This window comes from Delphinapterus leucas, chromosome 1 (genome assembly GCF_059928025.1).
Source record: "Delphinapterus leucas isolate spDelLeu-1000000601 "Yukka" chromosome 1, BTC_Dleu_Yukka2, whole genome shotgun sequence".
Taxonomy (NCBI): Eukaryota; Metazoa; Chordata; class Mammalia; order Artiodactyla; family Monodontidae; genus Delphinapterus; species Delphinapterus leucas.
In genome coordinates, this window is record NC_143129.1 from 154956324 (window position 1) to 154976789 (window position 20466).

The following is a 20466-nucleotide window of genomic DNA, read 5'->3' on the forward strand; positions in this document are numbered from 1 at the left end:
AGACAAAGAAGGTTCTCAAGAGGGAAGGCAAGGCTTGGTCATGCTCCCCCACCTCATGGGAAGACTTTCTGTCTCTGGCCAGCCTTGAGGACCAGGGCCTGGCTTCCCTGCAGGAGTCAACAGAGCCCCTTCTGTGCGGCTGGCCTAGAAGGCCTGGGCAGTTGGGCTTCCAGCCCCAAAACAGGGACGAGCCGAGTATCTCCACAATCCAGACTTGCAATGGATGAGTCACAGGAGGGGATGGCTGAGAGTGGATGTGTGTGGTGGCCGGTGGTGCTGAAGGGGCTGGAGCTGGAGATGAGGAGGCTGGAGAGGTCGGGATGGGGATGCGGGAGGTGACGGACGGGACTGGACGGGATGGAGTGGTGGTGACGGCGGTGGCGGCGAGGAGTGGTGTGGCGAGATGCACGGACAGCATTCTTACCTCTGATTGGTGAACCACCTGGCGAGGTAATTTGAATGCAAATAAGATCAGAGAGAAGCATTAGTACAAAAGGAAGGAAAGCCAAATCAGATAAAATAAAACCTGAGAGAGGGCCTTAAATATACAGAGAAGTTGAGGCGTGGCTTAGGTGTGAGCAAGCACCAGGCTGCGTGTAGGCAAAGCTGTGTTCCCCAGGTCGCCTGCACGGCTCTGGGGAGGGGGAGGCTGAGGCTGGGCCAGCAGGGCTGGGGGTGCCAGGAATCAGGGTGGTGAGTCAGGGCTCCTGCAGACTCCACCGGCTGAGCTCAGTGGAAGGTCAAGGTGAAGAGAAGAGGCGATAACCCCACCCTGCAGGGCTCTCCAGATTCCACAGGTGAGTAGGATTTCAAAACAGAGCACTTACCCAAAGCAGACCAAAGAAAGGGCTAAAGGGAGAGCTCACCTCAGGCTATCACCAGACCAGCCCTCCACAAACACACACACCAGCCCCCTACTCACCACCCGGTGGCAGACCCCTGTAAAGCCACCCGACCTTGCTAAAACCCGACTGACGGCACAGTCCTCCCACCTGATTGGTGAGAGCAAGGGGCCATTCCCCGCCCCCGCCCCCGCCCCTTGCCTGTTCATTGCCTTGTAACCCTGGGAATCAGCAGCCTCTAGGCTGCTCACCCTGCAAATGCCTATTGTGGGGCAGTTATGAGGTCTGGACACGCTCCCTTCCCAACAGGGACCCCCTCTTCTACCACTGCCCCATCCGGAGCAGTGAGGGGCCTGTGGGCAGGCCCAGGTCAGCCCCGTCCACCCTGCCCTTCTCTGCCCACTTCCGGGGAGGAAAGTGTGCAGGGAGACAAACACTGGTTACTACCTCATTGAACCTGAAGACACCCACTTAGGAGGAATTATCCACCTGAGCAAGAATGAGGAAACAGAGGCTGAGGAACATTAAGTGCCCAAAGCCGAGGGTCACACAGCTTATGAGGTGGCAGGAACTAACCAGGTCTGGCTCACAGCCTTCCCACTGGACACAGAGGCTGGAGACAAGGCCAAGGCAGCTGCTGGGACCTGGGCTGTGTGCAAGGCACGCAGAGGCTGTCCAGGAAGAACCATCATCACTGTGATCCTCCAAGCGTGGTCCACGGATCTTCAGTGTCCCCAGAGGCCCCCTTCGGGGGGTCCGCAAGGTCAAAGCCATTTTCATAATACTGAGAAGCTTTTTGCCTTTTCCACCCTTGTTCGCTCATGAACATACAGTGGAGTTTCCCAGAGGCTTCAGGACATGTGATAGCACAACAGACCAAAAGCAGAAGCAGGTATGAGAATCCAGCTGTCTTCTATTAAACCCCAAATTAAAGAGATTTGTAAAAGTGTAAAACAGGGGCACTCTTCTCACTAAATGCTTTTGTTTCACGAAATATGATTATTTTCCATTAAAAAATATTGTTTACGTTAACATGTAATGGGACTTTTAATTATTTTAAAGTGGATTAATAAATATTTAAAATCTTCTCAGTCTTAACATCTAATCTGGCAAATACTGATAAATAAAACCCACACAAACAAAAGCTCTTGGAGGTCCTCTGATATTTACAATCAGGGGTCCCGAGACCAAAAAGTCCACACGGCTGATCAACTCCTACAGTCCAGGCCTGACCTGGGATGGGGAGGGGAACTGGGAGAGGGAGGGGTGGCAGCGTAGATGCTCCAGGACTGGGACACCCTAGCTTCCGGCCTCAGCTCTTCCGAAACCTAGCCTGTTGTGTGACAAGTCTCTGGGCCTCTCCGAAAAGTCGTTTCCCCACCAAACGGAAAGAATCTGCCTTTTCGATTTCCCGAGATGGGTGTGGGAGACTGGAGGGTCCCCCGGATTTCACATTGCCCCTGAGGGGTGCCAGTGTGTTCAGACAAGAGGGACCATCACCGAGAGCGGCCCTCCTGGCAGACCGGCTGATGGTGGGACGGAGGAGGGGCTGCAGCCCTCAGGCCCACCGCAGAGTCCCATCCGCTGGGACAGCGGGCCTCTTCCCGCACCCGATGCCGGCATTCCGGCTCAGGTGTCAGGGTGAGCAGTGGACAGGGTGGGCAAGTGGTCCTTCAGGGTAACGGGGATGGCGGCGTGCACACGCAGGCGCTGGGAGGAGCAGAGCACAGGCGGTGTCCCGCAGGGGCCCGTCCAGGCTTGGCAGAGTGCAGGGCCAACAGCAGTGGCTTGGAGCCCCACTTGGAGGTCAGCCCCCTCGCTGCTCCAGTGATGCTGCCCGCTCCTGACTTCCACTCTCCCTGAGCTTGTGCCCATTCCTCCAGGGCCCACACCAGGCCTCAAGTTAAAATCCTCCAAGAGGCTCAGGCTGTGGCGGCAGGTGACATCACTTCGGAGAAGGCGGCGCCTGTCGAGAAGAATTCATGCCTGGGCCGCGCACGCCGCCAGCTGCCCTCCTCTCCAGCTCTTCACGCCCTGGTGACACGTGCTGGGGCTCGGCCCGCAGATGCCTGAGGAGTTCTGGGTACTGGTCAGGGCGGGCCTGAGGTCCGGAGAGGACGAGACTATGGCGCTCTGGGGCCCTAGCAGGGTCCAGCTGCTCCCCAGGCTCCAGGTTAGTCAGATGTGACAGAAGCCCCCTGGATGCCGTCCCGGGGGAGCTCTCCGGCCTCGGATCTCCACGTGACCCGGGGTGGGTGACTCCCTAACTCAGCTGTAAAGTAGGCATGATAATCACAAACTGTCCTACTTCTCAGGGTTGCAGGAGAATCAAGTGCAACCAAAGGCAGGAAAGCACTTTGTAAACTGTTGGTGATGCGTTAACCGTGAGGCCCCTGTAAGAGCTGAGCGCTCAGGGGCCCGATTCCACTCCAACAGGCATGTCAGATGTGCGTGGCACAGCCCCAGCACACTTCTCAATGGTACAGGACAGGGGCAGCTGCTATTGGGTCAAGGGTCAGGGCCCGGGGTCAGGCAGTGATGGAGACAGTCCTGTCAGTTATTGCGGAGGTGGGATGACTGAGGCCCCTCAGGTGCCATCCCAGGAGTTGGACGCTGGGCCCACTACCCTTAGGTTACAGCTTCCAGGAGGCAGGAAAGGTCAAACAAGAAAGCAGGGGGAATGAATGTTAGTCTGAAAGGACAGGGCCCAAAGGTCACGTTCAGGAAATCATTCATCCTAAGGGCTCAGAGATGCCTGTCCTACGGCGGGGCTTGTGCTGGCCACTTGCGGGGCCCTCACAGACGGGAGCCAATCCCAGGCCCTCCCTGCAGAGTGCCCAGCCGAAGTGAGCAGAGCTGGAGCCAGACGGTGACAACACAAAGCAGGGTGAGTCCTGAAGGAGCAGGTCTCAGGCAGAGAAGGGGAGCTTCACGTTCCAGTGAACGTGAGCAGAGGGCGAGGATGTGGTCGGGGGCTCAGTGCAAGTCGGGGAGTGGCCGGAGCTACGAAGAGCCCCATTCATGGAACCCTCATCACACGCCAGTTGACTACAGCTCTCACTGCCTTTGTCTCACTTAATCCTCACTGTAACTCTTTTCTAAAGAGGAGAAAACTGAAGCTCAAAGTTAAATAACCTTAGCGAGGCCAAAGAGCTAGTGAGGGACCTGGTGAGACGAGCTGGGGGAGATGGCAGCGGGGGATGAGATGAACCGGAGATGGGAGCTGGGGGGGGCGAGAAGGGCTCTGGGTGCCTTGTTCAGGAGTGTGCACCTGACCATGGAGGCAATGAGACGCCGCTGGGCTTGTCAGAGCACAGAGGGTGCGGGCAGAAAACTCCGCCAGTGCTGCGGGATGGATTCAAGGGGAGAGTCTGGAGGCAGGGAGAGCAGTGTTTGGTGACCTGGGATACGGCCAAGGCAGCAGAAGGAGAAAAGGGGACCAACTGAGAAGCATGTGGGTGACAAATCAAGAGGGTTTGGCGGTTCCTTACACGGAGTAGGAGTTGCAGTGTGTCCTAGGTTTCAGGTTAGAGGGGCTGCCACTCAACAGAGAGAGGGTCAGGGGGAGAAGGGCACCGCTGTTTGGCAAGGAAGTTACCACCCTTCACAGTCAGGGTGACACCCAGAAGGCAGATGGGTGTTTTAGTCTAGAACTCCGGCAAGACGTCTGGGTTAGACAGAACTGGGAATCTCAGGAGTGGAGGTAAATGGTACCTGAAGCTATAAGGGTGGGCGAGCTGGCGTGGGAACGGCTGTGTCTATGGGACAAGAGCAGGGTTCACAGGCTCCCCGGCTGGAGGGACGAGCAGGAGGGGCTGCTGGGCAGACAGAGAAGGGGCACTCGGAGAAGTAAGAGGAAAGCCAGGGAGACAGAGGAGAGAGTGGCTAAGAGGGAGGGAGGGTGCTGGCAGCTGCTGAGAGGCTGAGGAGGCCGGCGAGCAGCATCCAGTGGAGTCCTGGGCGGGAGCTGACTCACAGGGCCGTGAATGGGTGCCACCGGGCCCGGCACACAGCAAGCACTACATAAATACTTAACGAAAGAACATGCGAGACAGCGTGCCTTCCCAGAACTGCTGCCACAGTCAGCGCCGTTCCGGGCAGAGGCCAGGCCTGCGGGGAGGACCATCTGGCTGCTTGGGGAGCCTGCCTGGGGGCTGCGGGGAAACGCAGAGGAGCTGAACCATGGCGGTCACCGTGCCGCGCTGGGCAGTGGCCGCAAACACTGGTGGACCGTTTCCTGCCTTGATTATAGCTGTTTTAATTAACTGCGCTACAGCTGCCTCCATCTTGTTGAGTTCAAAATTAAATTAAATGAGCTAACACTTCACAGGCTGTCTCAAGTGGCCGTGGCTGGGGCCAGAATCCTGCCCCTGCTGGGTGGCTTATCCCTCACTCCTCCCCTGGGCACCACAGGGGTGCCCACCTGGCAGAAGTTGGTGAGGAGGGGCCGGCAGCCCAGGGAGTGGCGGGGCACCTCTGCAGCCTGCAGGGCCCTGAAAGGGGCACAGTCATGTCCTCCTTTGCGGTGTCAACACCGTAGGTGATGGGCAGCGGGGGCTCTGGCTGGTGCTGCCCGAGCCATCCTGCCTGAGCCCGCCACCCCACAGCTAGCAGGAGGGCTCCTGGACCAAGGTCTATCAGGGCAGCCCATGCTGGCAGGAGGCGCAGAATTGCAGCTAAGCGGATTCCAAGGCTCCTCTCCCGCCTGCTCTGTTCCCACAAAAACTGAATCAATTATCCTGGCGGGAGCCTCGCAGGCAGATCGATCGACGGGGCGACACCTCCTGCCCGGTCAAGGCGGCATCCTTGCTCGCGGGGCTCCAAGCTGGCTCGACTGAGACATCCAGAGGAGACAGGTGGCCCTGGTGGCCAAGGGATGGCAGCACATCCTCCTGGCTCCAAGCCTCTGAGGTCCAGCCTTTTGAAGCCTGATGAACCAGGCATCTTTGGCCTCTTTCCCTGCCGTCTGAAGTAGCAAAGAGAAGCATCACCCAGGCCCCCCTCAGGCCAGGCTCCAGGGAAGGTGAAGGATGAGCGCCCACGGAGCACCTTCGCAGAGCCCAACGCCAGGCTGGGAACAACACTCGTGCCTCAAGGAGCAGAGCTGGACTGAAGTCTGGAGTCTGACAATCCCGGGAAGGTGAAAGAATCACAGCTGACCAGCCCTCGCTGCCAAGCTTTCTTCCTGGGTGGGCCAGGTGGGCCTATAGCAGGATCTGGCCCGTCCACTGGGCACCCTCTGCTCAGCCCCAGGCTGAGGCCTCCCATGGCTCCCAGGTACCCAGGCCCAAGAGGGGAGGCTGCGCTGGGTTCCGGCCCCTTGACCCTCGCCCTCTGCTCACCTGAACGCAGCTGCTTGATGCGGCCGTTGCTCGTGGCGGGGTCCACAGGGAGGAAGTCCTTGAACCAAGAGATCTCAGGGTCTGGATTCCCACCTGCTGCACACAGCATGGTGGCCGTGCGGGCCTTCTCCACCACCTTCAGCTGAGGCCCCATGTCAATGGAGGGGAAGCCGGGGGGCAGCTGTTCCTCTGCAGGTGAAGAGCAGACGTGCACGTTAGGGCTGGCACTGCCTGCCCACGAGGACCACCCCAAGACTCCCAGGGTGGCTGGGATCGACTTATCTCTGCCCTGACTTCTAAGCGTGAAGCCTGCCCTGGCATGAGGAACCAGAGTCCCGAGCCCCACTGCCCAGCCCTGCCCTTCACAGGGCCAGGGAGCTGCCGTGGGGCCCACCCTGCCCTGTCAGGAAGTCTCCGGGTCTGAGAAGCAATGCCTCGGACTGCAGACATGAGCACTTATCTCTCTGGGGCCTGGGAAAATGAGGATTGAGGCTCTACTGGCCACAGCAGAAAGTGCTCCACGGATGCTGGGCTGTAGGGGGCCCAGGGCTCACACAGTGGCATCAACAGCCACAGCTCAACCCAAAGGCGCCCCGTGCTGTTCAGCCCCCACTCCCTCTCCTGCACGTGCAGTGTCCCCTCCACTGCCTGTATCCAGCCTTCAGCTCCACCATGTGGCAGAGCCCCACGTCATAGCCTGGGTTCTGGCCCCGACTCTGGGCGCCCTCTGCCCTACCAATGACCCACCTTCGACCCCCGGTCCTGACCCTGACCCTCCTCCCTCACTCAGTCCTGACCCTGGAAGCCACGGTCAGGCCTGGGGACCATGTCTGAGCACGTGGAGGCTAAAGGGATAAAAACGCCCTGTGAGGATACCAAAAGTTGATGAGGGGGGCAAAACTCCACGGTTGCCTTCTCCCGGCTTGCCAGGGGGTGAGGGCTCACTTCCATGAGCGCAACAGGCATGGACCACAGCAGCACACCCCTACTCTCACTACACGTGGACTCGTGCATCAGCCCTGAGGGGCCAGGGATGGGGCAAGGCTGCCCACTCTGCACCCCTGGGATCACACACTGGGCTGGTAGCACAGGCTCTGGATGAGTACAGACCAAGTGGAGCTCCCACCTCCATCACTCACTAGCTCTGTGACCTGGGAGTGTTACTAATCCTCTCCCTTTATCCATTTTTACCTATAAACAGGGTTCAAGTGCCCTCCTTGTAGAGCCGTTGTGAAGACTACATGCAATGATACACATAAGGTGCTGAAGAGTGCCTGACAAAGAATCCGAACCCAATGACTATTGGTTGACGTTATTATTATAACTAGCAAGGACTGGGCCACTGGGGGCAGACAGGTACCAAGACTTGGGCCTGGGGCCCCCTCTCCCGTCCTGGGCTGGCGAGAGGCGCTCCCTTCCAGGAGCAAACCACAGAGTGAGCGTGAGAAGTTGGCAAAGCCTCTCTGCCAGTGTGGATGCCAGGCACACCCAATGCGGGCAGGGGAACCCTGTTCTTTGTCAGTCTCCTGGCAGGGGGGCGGGGCTAAATGGTGGGGGAGACCGGGAGGCCAGCACCGCTCCCGTCTCCCTCCTGCAGGCCCAGCACAAGACGAGCGTGGGGGGATGTTTGCTGAGGTCAGGCTCCTGTGCCAGGGGAAAGACAAGCGGGATCCTCAGAAGGGAGGAAAGCAGAGGTTGGCGGGGCTGCTCCCCCCAGAGACCCAGGGGGACTGGCTGGTGGGCAGGCAGGAGAGGAAGCTGGAGGAGCCTCAGCAGGCAGGGGCAAGACATCGCTCTATCTGCTGCCACATCCCAGGGGGCGCTCTGCCGAGGCTCCAGCTGCCTGGGGCATCCCTAAGGGACTGTGGTCCTGTCAGGAGAAGTGGGGGGTCTCGGGCTGGGGAGCAGTAGGACTCCCAGCACGGTCTCGCCTCCCAGCTTCTCCCGGTAACTGGCAGAACACTTCCCCACCCGCAGCCCTATAAGTTCCAGACATGAGCCCAGCGTGTCCTTGGCTGTAAATATGATCCCACAGCGTCCTGACTTTTAGCTCTGATTTTTAAAAGGACAACGTTAACAGTGGCAAGGAAAGGGAGGATGGAAATGGAGCAGGACCTGGGATGCACCAAGCAGGGGAACAGCCTCCTTTGGTCCTGCCGTCACTTGCTTTTCCAGGAAGGCCCGGGCAGGGCTCCGTCCACGTCCACCCTCCCTGCCCTCCCCAACAGCCAGGGGACACTCAGGGCTGCTGGAGCCATCCTAGCCCACTGGGGCACCAGTCTAGCTCTTCCCAGACCTCAATCCTACCTGCTCAGCCCTCCAGAGCAGTGGAGGAGGGAGGGGGGCAGGGCCTGCCAGAGTCAGGGCCCAGGAGTCAGCTCGCCTTCATCTCTACCCACAAGGTGCTGCTCAAGGAGAAGGGAAGAAGTACAAACACCTGCAGCCCTGTGTCCTGGGAATATACGCTGAATGCCTAACACGGGGAAAGTCTTTGGGATTTGTGCCAAATTAAGGACAATTAATTTTCCTCCCTCAATTATCGTGCCCTCACTGGTTCTGTCCTTGGCTCAGATCATCCCTCAGGCACAAACCGGCGTGTGTGAAGAGCTGTCCATAAAACAGCGGGACCCCAAAGCCAGTCCCTTGTGCCAACTAGGCTTCCAGGCACAAGTCAGAAGGCTGCAGTTCTGCACCTTGGGGAAGGGAAGCGTGTCTCACAGGAGGACTCCAGCCCCTCGGGAATGACCTGCTGTTGGCTCTTCCTTCTATGCTCACCCGCGGGGGCCTCCGGCACATTCAGATATAGCCAAGGACAGCAGCCATAACTGACGCCCGCGTCTTTCTGGACAAACTGAGCACTGGGCAGGATGGTGTAAACTGACCCACCATCAGACTGTGACATTTATCCTCTTCACCCCCCGCCTCCCCTCCCCACCCCCCGCCCAGGAACCACAGGAGCTTGGGGCCACTGTAGCCTGAACCACTCAGGCTAAGGACCAGGGCAAATTCCTCAGGCTGACGTTGCATGATCACTCCAAACCCATCAACAACCGGGAAAGCAGAGATCCAGATATGAGGGATAAAGGTTAGGTTTATGGAGCATTTACTAGTTCCAGGTACCGCGTTGAAATGCTTTACAAAATGATTTTACCGAAACTATGTAAGGTACGTGAGCAAATGGGGGTGTAGAGATATCTAGGAACCTGCCCAAGGTCACAGAGTTAAGTCCAGGTGGGGCTGGCACGAGACCAGGGGGTGGGACTCCACGCCTGTCAGGTTAGGGGAGCCGGCTCCGGAAGGTCTCAGGGGAGTCCTGGGGGAGCCAGCCACCATCCTGCCCCCGTACCACGCCCTCTGCCGGCTGGGCTTCAGGCCTGCCGCTCTGCTGCAGACCCCTGCACACACGCCGCAGCGTTTTTATTTACTGCAAAACGAACACGACTGTCCCCCACACATGGCCACCCTCGGGAATGCACCCACGTTCCAACACACGCATATACGGGTCACGCCGAATCCTCTCAAAACCCGTCCTGAGGGCGGAGGGGCTGCGGAGCGCCAGGAGAGGAAGGGTCCCTCCCGCTTCCAGGCCGCCGGTAACTATGGCAACGGCGGAGACTCCGCGCCGCGGCGGAAAGGCGGCACATGCCGTGTCCACGCGGGGCGCGCATCTCCGGTCCGAGCCGCTGCCCCCCCTCCCGCCCCCGCCTGGGTGGAGTCACGGCGCCCCTTCTCAGGCCCCCACTCCCCAACCCCAGGAAGCCCAGCTTCTTTCACGCTCAACCGACGCGTAGCTAGGGGCTGCCCCCTTAGCGCGCACAGCGCCGGGAGGTCCCTACACCTGCCTCGCAGTCTCAGTGCCAGACTTCCGCAGTGTCTGTGCCTCTGGGGCGAGGTCTATCAATCCTCTGATAAAAGGGTCCCCGCGAAGGAAAGAGAAACCCATAGGGACTTTAGGGGACCGTAGAGGTACTGGGGAGCCTCTACAGCCGTTTGTGGATTCTGCCTGCATGCACATGTAGGGCGCACACATTCCTAGTGTCTGCCCGCACAGATCTGTGTACCTGTGGTGGGTACACACGTGTGCATGAATTGCGATGGTCTTTAGATACTGCAGTGGGAACCCTGACCCCTTCTTCCCTGCTATCCCCACTGGGCAGAGGAAGGTGACAGGGTGTGGGGGGCTGGGGGATGGGTGTTGGGAGCCTAAGGCTCAGAGAGGGGCAAGAGCTTGGCTGAGGTCCCCACAGCAGCAGTGGAGCTGGATCAGTTCAACTCCACAGCTCACCTGCTATCTTGGTGGCTTCCTGAAGGAGGAGGGAGATGCAAGAGTAGGAAACACTTGAACAGGAGAGGTAGGGAGAGCTTCCTGGTGGAAGGGAGGGAGGGGCTGCCTGAGTAAGGGCAGTGGTCCGGGGAGACAGTGGGAAGGTGAGGCTGCTTGGAGCTAAGGCCTGATGGATGCGGCTGGGGCGGAGGTGGACAGGGGCTCAGCCTAGGCTGGCTGCAATGACTGGGGGAGGGGGCTGCTGAGGCCCCCTACAAAGCACACACAGGTCTCTTTGTCCAGCTCAGCCTGGGATGCCTGAGGCGGAGTCTGGGCCAGAGGGAGGGGGCTGCACCAGGGAAGCGGACAGATGGGGACGCCTTGCGGGGTCCCGGAGCGGGCGGCACCGTCTGTCAGCACGAACTTCTCACCCGCGTTTACCCAGCTTCCTGGCGGCTCTGTGCGCATGCAGACACACACAGGCACACACATACACAGGCTCCCTGGGGTGGCACCGTCTGTAGGCCTGAACCCCTCCCCTGTGCCTGAGTGTTAGGCCTGGCCTCACCCCTTCTCTGAACGTAGACACCTAGATACATGCACAACCAGGGACCCACAGAGATATACGTGGAGAAAGAGACAGGTGCAAAAATAGAAACCTACATGTGCGTGCAGAGGGGCACCTGCAGTGACAAGCACCTGTGGAAACAGACTCATGCAACCAGATCCAGAGGGGGAGCGCGCAGAGACGCAGAAACACACATGTGCAGACATGCAAAGATAACACGTATGCTGACACACGTGTCCCTGGAGACGCATGCAGGGACAGAGCCAGGAAACGCAGACAGGGACGCATGAGGGGACCTCGTGGGTGGCAGGGCTGCTGGTTCCCCCAGCCCTCCTGGCACTCTAAGGAAACCAAGGCTGCCTCGGGCCCTGTCCCTGAGGCAGCTCCATCCTTAGCAAGGTCAGGGCCAAGACACCCCCTAGCAGATGGGAAGGGCTCCTCAGACCCGCAGGTTCCCACACTCTCCCAGAGAGCCCCACCCCACCCCCAGACTTCCAGGCAGTAAGGGGGGCCTGGGGAGCTTTGGGCTCCCTTCGCAGCTTTCAGGCTTGATTTTCAGCTTTTTCTAAGAGAAAACTCCCACCTCTTTTAGCACTCAGATTTCATCAAACTTGGCATCTTAAAAGCCTGTTTTGTTTTTGAGTCTGAGCTGTTTGGGGCCTGTCGGCAGCATAAGCTAGCCGAGAACAGCCAAGCAGCCGAGGCCTCCCCCTTGCGGTCCCCCACCTCCAGGGCTTCCCTGGCACCTCACAGGGCTCTACACAACCTGGTTGGTGAGGCCTCCCAGCCACACACACCCAGGTGAACCTGGGCACTGTCCCCAGGCCCATACCCTTTCCACATTCCAGCTTCTGGGCCCTGACCCACAGCGAACTCTTCCTGGGGTCCCCACCTCAGTCCTACTCCACGACGACTCTTTTGATCCCTTTACTCCCCTAGGTTCAGGCCCAGTCCCTCCAGACCACTGAGAGCCTCCCACTCACTCCTCAGGTCCCTGCAGCCCAGCTGCCACCCCCATGGCTTCCTGCCAGCGTGCTCACCAAGGTCAACCATGACTCCATGGAGCTAAGTCCAAAAGACACGTCTCATCGTTCATCCTGCCTGACCTCTCGACAGCACCCCTCCCTGCTCCTTCCAGATGCTTTTCTCTTGACTTCCTCGGACTCACCCCTACCTCTCAGACACCTCCTCACCAGATTCCTATGCAAACTCCCCTCCCAACATGGAAAGCTAGCGTCTGGGGCTCCATCCGGGCCCTCTTCCTCCCCCTTGACTCTGGCTCCGTAGGATTTGCCATTTCTCCACCCTCAGAACTGTATCTCCAGATGTCCCTCAGAGTGCCAGTCCTCCTTGACACCCCTACCTCCAATGCCTGCGCACACCCGATGCAACGGATTTCTAAGTAGGCTCATCAACTTGCCCCTCAAACCAGGTCCTCCTCCCATACCTGAGCCTTAGAAAATAGAGCTGCCGTCTACCTGGCCCCAGGTCCTCCTCCCATACCTGAGCCTTAGAAAATAGAACTGCCGTCTACCTGGCCCCAGGTCCTCCTCCCATACCTGAACCTTAGAAAACAGAACTGCCGTCTACCTGGCCCCAGGTCCTCCTCCCATACCTGAGCCTTAGAAAATAGAGCTGCCGTCTACCTGGCCCCAGGTCCTCCTCCCATACCTGAGCCTTAGAAAATAGAACTGCCGTCTACCTGGCCCCAGGTCCTCCTCCCATACCTGAACCTTAGAAAACAGAACTGCCGTCTACCTGGCCCCAGGTCCTCCTCCCATACCTGAGCCTTAGAAAATAGAACTGCCGTCTACCTGGCCCCAGGTCCTCCTCCCATACCTGAGCCTTAGAAAATAGAGCTGCCGTCTACCTGGCCCCAGGTCCTCCTCCCATACCTGAGCCTTAGAAAATAGAGCTGCCGTCTACCTGGCCCCAGGTCCTCCTCCCATACCTGAACCTTAGAAAATAGAACTGCCGTCTACCTGGCCCAGAGCCAGCAACCCCAAGCCTCCCACCTCCCCAGTCCCACAGGTGGCCAGGCAGGCCACCACTCTCTCTAAACTGCATGAAACCCAGCCTCCCTTCCTTCCCTACCCACTGCCTGGGTTTGGGCCACTACCACCTCTTGCCTGGGCTGCAGTGCTGCCCTGGCCTCTCACTGGTGTCCCTGTACCCCACTCTGTACCCCCAGGAACCTTTCTGAAGCATAAATTTTATCAAGTCATTCCCCTGATTAAAATCCTCTTTCCCCTGGCAACCAGAGAGAGGGGGCACCTCACCAGGGATGGGGAAGGTACACACACAGGGGCATTTAAAACCTCCGACTTGGCTAGCTGTCCCCGGAGGTGCTGGCTCCGCTGTGGTCCTGAGGCTGGGGGAGATGGCAGTGGGCGAGGGAGCCATGGGCACAGCAGGGCCATGTAAGCACCCGTGACCACAGGGGTGGGAGGGGCAGGCTAGGCACAGGGAACGTGTCCACTGTCTGTGGCTAACAGAAGAGGCAGGCGTACTGCCCACCCCACAAGTGGACCCATTCAGAAGGGAGTCTGCTTGGACCTTGAACACAAATCAGAACTAGAAAAAAATGGGGGATCCCAGGTACCAAGAAACCCAGAGCCTGATCTTCTAGACCCTCCTGGCAGTGCCCACCTAACTGACACCTCTCCCACCCCCATGCCTGGGGCCCAGATCTCTCCAGGAAATGGTTGCAGAGCCTCGTATCTGCATGGTTCTGAATGCGACTACAGTCACAATGGGGCGGGGGGGTGGGGGTGGAAGGACAGGTCACAGATCCCACAGTCACTGGGCCAGAAGCACTTAGGTCATGCCTCAGCTGCGAGGGGAGGAGCAGAAGCTGGCCTGGGTTCTAGGTGCTGGGGCTCCTTCTACACCTTCCATGGATGCAAATCAGGGAGGCGACAGGCCCAGCTTCCTCAAAACAAGCCCATGACCTAGACACGTATGCAGGCAACAGGAAGGGGGCACCTCTTGCCACCTAAGGAGTCATCCTCTGCCTGGTAGCCCTTCACCCAAACTCCCCACCCTCCTAAGTCAGGCCTGGGCCAGGGAGAGATGACTCCATGGGAAAACGCCCACCCACCCTGAAAACACAAGCTTCTGTACCGGCCCCGCTCCAGGTTCAGCCAGCCCAGGACCGCAGGACAGGGTCATATGTTGCTCATCAGCCCTCATGTCCCTGGGGCTGTTTCCAAAGGGGCTGTGGGTAGGTGGGTGGGGTTCAAGAGGGCCTCCATCATCCTACAGTCCCAAAACCAGGGTGAGAACCGCTGAGGAGCCTGGGGGTCCCAGCCCAGCACGGACTGCCCGCCTCCCCACCCCAGTCACGACCCCACATGCCTGACAGCTGGCCTCCCGCAGGGCCTATCCAGAACGAAGGGGGCAAGGCCAGGCACTCCATGCAGGCACCTGGATTCCTGTGTGGCCTGAGCGGTGTGGTCCTGGCCAGTCAGCAGACATCAAGGCCAGGTGGGAACAGGTGAAAGGGAGCCTGGGCTCGATGAGGGGAGGGGAGGAAGAGGAGAGAGTCCCAAGGTCTGGGCAGGATCCCTATCTGGGGGCCCCTCCCTTCTGGCCTGGCTGCAGAGGAACTGCTGAGGAGCAGTTCTCAGAGGCACTGAGAACAGCTCAGCCTAACCACTCTGCCCCACGTCCATCTCTGTCCAGCTGTCCTGGCTGACCGACAGCTCCGAGCAGGGATCCTGTGGGGTCCAGGAGACAATGAGGCCAGACACAGCATCTCTGGCCTCCCACAGCACCAGACCGACCGCACACACTCAGCCCAGGCTGCTTGCTGCACACCCCTCCCCCCGCCGCAGACACAGGCCATAAGGTATACACCACCTGCTGTACACACCACACCCCCCACACACTGCCTGATGTGTGTACGCACAAGCACGTGTGCAAGCACGCGTGCACACACACACACGCAACCGGACGCACGCCCCCTGCTTTATATACAACCCATAAGGCACACACAGCCCCTAAGACTGTAACACCACACCACACACCTCACACATACTGCCTTACAGACAGCACAAAGGGCACTCACCACACGTAGGGTGCACGCTACCTGCTGTAGCCATGACCACGAGGCGAATGCTGCCTCCTGAACTCGGGGGCCCCAGAGCCAGGTGCCCACCACAAAGTCAGAAACGGCTTATCCCTGCTCCTCGGCCTCTTCCCTCCTCCTTGCCCCTCTTTCCCTTCTCCTCCTCCTTCTTGGCCCTTCCAGAACCTGCCCAAGTCACCAGGGCCCTGACCACACCTCTGCTGTCTGGCCTCCTCTGGGGCTTTCCTGACCACAGTACCAGTACCGCCCGGCTGGAACCCACTGGCCCAAGTGAATCCACAACCTCCAGACTGAGCTCCAGGACCCTCCCGGCTTCCCCACACCCTGGAGGGAAAGGCCAGGAAGCAAGGCCCTTCTCCCCTCCCCCTCCACTCCCCCTCCCTCGCGAGGGAGAATGTCAGATTCCCTGTCTCAGTGGCGGCAGCGGGCGGGTTGGAGGGGGAGTGATTCAGCCTCAAGAGTGCGGCGTGAGAAGAGCTTTTCCTGCCATTACCCGGCGAGGGAGAGACTGGTGTGCTAATGGCTTCAATTACCACTCAGACAGGAACACTGGGCGGCTTACCCCCAGCCAGCTTGTGCTGGGTACCCCCACCCGGTACCCAGCGGGGCCTAGGGGGCGGGGAGCAGCCGGCTGGGCATCACAGGGCAGTCAGGACTCACTGGGACTGGCAGTCCTGCCCAGAGAGCTGGCTGCAAAGGCCACGAAGTGGGAGGGGTGTGGGGTGCTCCCGGAGTGTGAGGGGAGCTGGGCACAGCACAGAGCAAGGCAGTGCAGGGCGCTTGGCGTGGACTCGTAGGCCTGGGAGGCAGCAACCCCTCACCTGAGCCAAGTCACCCTAGAGAGCCCTGGGCCACTCCCCTGAAGAGCCCAGTGTGTGGTGAGCCACATGCAGTTTATGATGCGGGTAAGGGACTCAACCTTTATTCCCAGGCCCCAAGCCGGCTTCATCCTCTCCCCAGCCCTCCTCCCAGGAGTGACCCTGGCTGTCTTCTGGCCCCAGCCCACAGCTGTAGTCACACCATACTTTCACCCAACTCCTACACACACCCAGCTTCCCTGGCCAGCACAGGCGGCCTGGTGCGGGAGGGCGGGGCTGCTTTCCTCTGGCCCCGCCCCCTGGCACCTTTGAGGCCTCCCACTCCCCTCCTTTCTGCCATGCCCAGAGCCAGACGGTCAAGGTTATGCAGACCAACATGGTAAGTCAGCATTTCATCTTGCGGGTGCTGTGTTTCAGGAGCAGCAGGGGCTCATTCAGGCCCACAGCTCCATCTCGGCTGGGCCAGGCGCCCGGGTAGGGCCCTACACGCTTCCCAACCTCATAAGACACCTCCCACACCGAGAAGCACAAACAGACCCCAGACCCCTGCTAGAGAAACCCTCATGCAAGAAGGCCCCTCTAGAAGGACAGACCCCTGCAAGTCTGAACCCCCTCACCTCAGCTCCTGCAAGACCACCCCAATCCTCCTCAACCCTTTAAAAGATAAAGCTGCCCAGGGCAGAGGTGGGGATAGGAGAGTGTCAACAGAGGACTTGCGGAGAGCAAGGGCCAAAACTGGGGTGTAGGGGCTTTGGGGGGACTTTTCTTCCAACACTAATAAGAAGGCTCTCTTTCCCTTAATATGAGGGCCTGAGAGATGCCCTCTGGGGTGGGAGCCACAGTCTGGCCCTTCAGCCACCTCCCAAATGCCAGGGCAAGGCAAATGGCTCGTGCTGGGGCAGACAGCAACAGGAGGGAGGGTAGTGCTGAAATACCTGTCCTGAGGTCATAAGTGGGGAAACTGAGGTCAGGGGTGGCAGGGAGCACCCTGAAAGCACTCAACCATCAGGGATCTTGGCCCAGGGCCTGTCCTCTGGGCCCCTGCCCCCCACAGGAATGGATGGTGGGGGCTGCATCACCCAGATGATGCCAGGCTGCAGAGACGCCAGGTACAGCCAGATCACACATCTGGGCCTTGGGATGTGCTGCTTCTAGCCCAGTAGGAGCTACCATTCATGCTGGAATCCGGCAAGGTGCTTAACTCCTATTTAATCCTCCCAACCGGCTTGGGTGGCAAGTACTATGTCCCTATTTACAGATCGAGCAAATGAGGCTCAGAGGCATGGTTACTTGCCTGAGGTCACAAGGTGAGAGAGTAAGTGGTCGAGAGGCCCTGCTCTTAATCACTGTCCTCCACTGCCCCTCTAAGCTGGAGGGCCCTGCCCCGCCTCGCAGCAGACACACAGTCACAAGGGAGTTACTGAATGGACGTGCGTGTGAACACATAAAGCCACAACGTAAAAATGGCCAATACGAAAAGATGTTCAACTGCTCTGTAATCAAAGAATGCAAATTAAATTGAGATGCCATTTTTTGCCTATTAACTTGGCAAAGACTTTTTAAAATGATAATTCCCACTGCTGGTGAGGATAAGCAGAAAAGAGGCCCCTCTTATGCCCTGTTTGGTGGGAGTGTAAACCGACACAGTCTTCTGGAAATACTGAAAAGGCTTAAAATCGCATGTGCCCTTTGATCTAGCAATTCCACTTCCATGCATCTAGAATAAGGAAATAATCAGGAAGGTGAACACATCTTATCTGCAAGGAAGCGTATAGCACCTTATTTATAAAAGCAAAAAACTGGAAACATATGTGTCCAACAATAAGGGAGTGGCTAAATAAGGGTACTTGCATGTGACACCCACAGCCATTAAAAATAATGATGCAGAAAAAAATGGCAAGGAAGATGTTCATGAAATGATTTTTTTAAAAGCAGTCCACAAATCATTGAGCAGAATGTAATCCTGTTTTTGTTACATATATCATGCATGCACAGAAAATGGACTGTAAGGAAATAACCAAAAGTTAATAGTAGAGGTAAGATAAACAGGCGATTTTTATTTTTTCCCATGTGATATTTTATACTTACCAAATATTCAACAGTGAACAGGTATTGTTACTGTAATTTTTTTTAAAAAAGCAACAATCAATGCCATATTTTGAAAATATAGGCAGACATATTCAGACTGATGACTCCATCATGGCTGGGGGGGGGCGATCGTGTCACTCTCTATTTGTGGCTTCCTATGTCCCCAGGAAAGTGTTCATTTCTCAACCTGGTCTTGTGTCATCTGCTCTCCAGTCTCTCCAGGCTCATGTTGAATTACTCTTCCCCGTTTCTCTGTGTCCTCCAGTGACCCCCCCCACCCCCAAACCAAACGGAACCACTCAGAGTCCCTTGAAAGCGCCATTCTCTCCTGCCTCTGGGCCTGGCACATGCCGATGCTATTCCCCTGCCGAGGCCCCCAAGCCAACTCCCACTTGTCCCCAGGACTCAGACCACAGCTCCCTTCTACGCTGCACCCTGCCCCCAGTCCCCTGGGCCACACCCGCAGGACTCATTGGAGACTGAAGTCTCAAGGGCAGGACCGGGGACTGAAGTCTCAAGGGCAGGACCCGGGTCAGATAACTCGCAGGACACAAGGCAGCACTAGGGAGTGTTTGTGAATGAATGGAGGAGCCTCGGAGTGAGAGAAGTCATTCAAGTCCACCTACAGAGCCCCAGCCTCCAGCCTAGGGCCCTTGCTCCTAACAGTGACTGGGAACACACCTCTCTGAAGCCTACTGCCAGGTTCCACATGAAAATCACATCCACTGCCACGAGTCATGTACCCCAAGCGATATGTAGCTGCAGCCCCACACCTCAAGTCAGTCCCCAGACCCACCGAGCAACATCCCGGCTCTGCAGAACACAAAGACACGAGGCACACAGCGGGCTTTGGCACAAGCCAAAAATCCAGTGACCGTCCCTGCCCACCACTGACCTTTGCTGACCCCAGGATGGCCAGTAGTTTTCCTTTCCATAAAAACACCCCAGCCCACGGTGGGGACGGGCCTGGCTGGCTGGCTCATCCCTGCATCAGTCTCCACACCCACCAGGCCCCATCCCTCCCCAGCACGTACCTTCGAGCACTGAGAGCTTGGCACTAGTGTTGATCTCTCCCAGACTGTTGGTGGCCGTGCACTCATAGATGGCTTCATCTCGCTGCACCCGCAATGGCTGGATTCGCAGCACGGACCCTGCCCCGTCGTCAAACTCAATTACCTGCCGCAGGACAGACACGTGGTCACAGCCTGCTCAGGACACAGAAGCCTGCTCAGGGTCAGCCATCCTCTCACTGCCAAAAGGCCCCCAAGGAGGGAGACCAAGAGCAGGTGAGGTAGGACCAGACCCCAGAATAAGCAGACCTGGAGCCCTGCCTGCCCCTTCCCACCCGAGACTGTACCTCGAAGCGCTGGGAGCTGACTTTCTTCCCCTTCTTCATCCATGTGATGCGCGGCTTGGGTTCCCCTGTGGCTTGGCACACGAAGGAGGCCACCCCTCCTGACAGCCCAGTCTGGTCCTCAGGGACCTTAATGAAGACAGGTTTGCCTGGAGAGATAGAGACACCAAGTCATCATGGCACAGTCACCGCCGACATGGCCTCTACCACAGGGGGCAGGCATGGGGTGGGGGGCAAGAAAGATCTATAGAGGAAATAACAGTAGCGACGCCTAACCCTTATGCAGTGCTTCTCTTGCGCCAGGCACTCTTCAAAGAGCTGTGAGCACATGAGCTGGGTGCTACACTCATCTGTGCTTATAGAGAAGGAAGTCAAGACACTCAGAGGTTAAGGGATTTGCCTGACATGCCAGCTGGTTAGTGGCAGAGCCAAGATTTGAACCCGGCGACTGAGTCTGGAGTCCATACGTTAACTGCTACACTCTTCTGTCTCCCATCCCCCCATCAATTCCAAGCTCTAGGAAAAAGGCATGCTGAGAGCTGCTGGGAGCAGCCCTAGCATCTCCCCTGGACGCGTCCCTCCCCAACTGCTCTCCACCAGGGTGATGGTACCTCCATCCACCGCAAGGCTCAAGCCAGAAACCGTGACTCCACCTCTCCCCGGCCCCCACACACCATCAGTCCTGAAGGCCTACACATTCCACCTCCTAAGTATCTCTGGATGTCTTCCTAGGTGAACGCTGTCCTGTAAATCTGCCCTCCCCACCCGGCTCCCACTGGCTGGGTAATCGCCTTCCGATGGCCTGGACGTCTCCCCAGAGTGTCCACAGAGAGGCAGGGGGAGGGGGAGAAGGGAGGGGGCTTGGACACTGTACTGCCATGCCCACCCATGTCACCTTGATACACACACCAGGGCCAACCTGGAATCCCACCACCCAGGGTCACAAGACCCTGGAAACCCGGCCTTCACTGAGATGTAGAAATGCCTTGCTAATCCTGATAGCGGATCCATTTCCTATTAATCAGACCAATGAACAGCTCCAGGAAGGCTGATACCATGAGAAATGACATTTCAGACCACCTGCTCGGTGCCGATGAGCC

At 58.2% G+C, this 20466-nt stretch overlaps 1 protein-coding gene across 7 annotated transcripts in view; it reads right to left on the minus strand.

The window, feature by feature from the left end:
- PTPRF (protein tyrosine phosphatase receptor type F) overlaps positions 1-20466 on the minus strand; it is an 86705-nt gene that overhangs the window by 44164 nt on the left and 22075 nt on the right. For all 7 annotated transcript variants that reach the window (XM_022575483.3, XM_022575479.3, XM_022575485.3 and 4 more), the window contains 3 exons: positions 19370-19515; positions 19047-19188; positions 6185-6373 (listed from right to left, as the gene is read on the minus strand). In XM_022575483.3, the coding sequence (XP_022431191.1) occupies positions 6185-6373; positions 19047-19188; positions 19370-19515 (477 nt within the window). The remainder of the gene's footprint in view (positions 1-6184; positions 6374-19046; positions 19189-19369; positions 19516-20466) is intronic.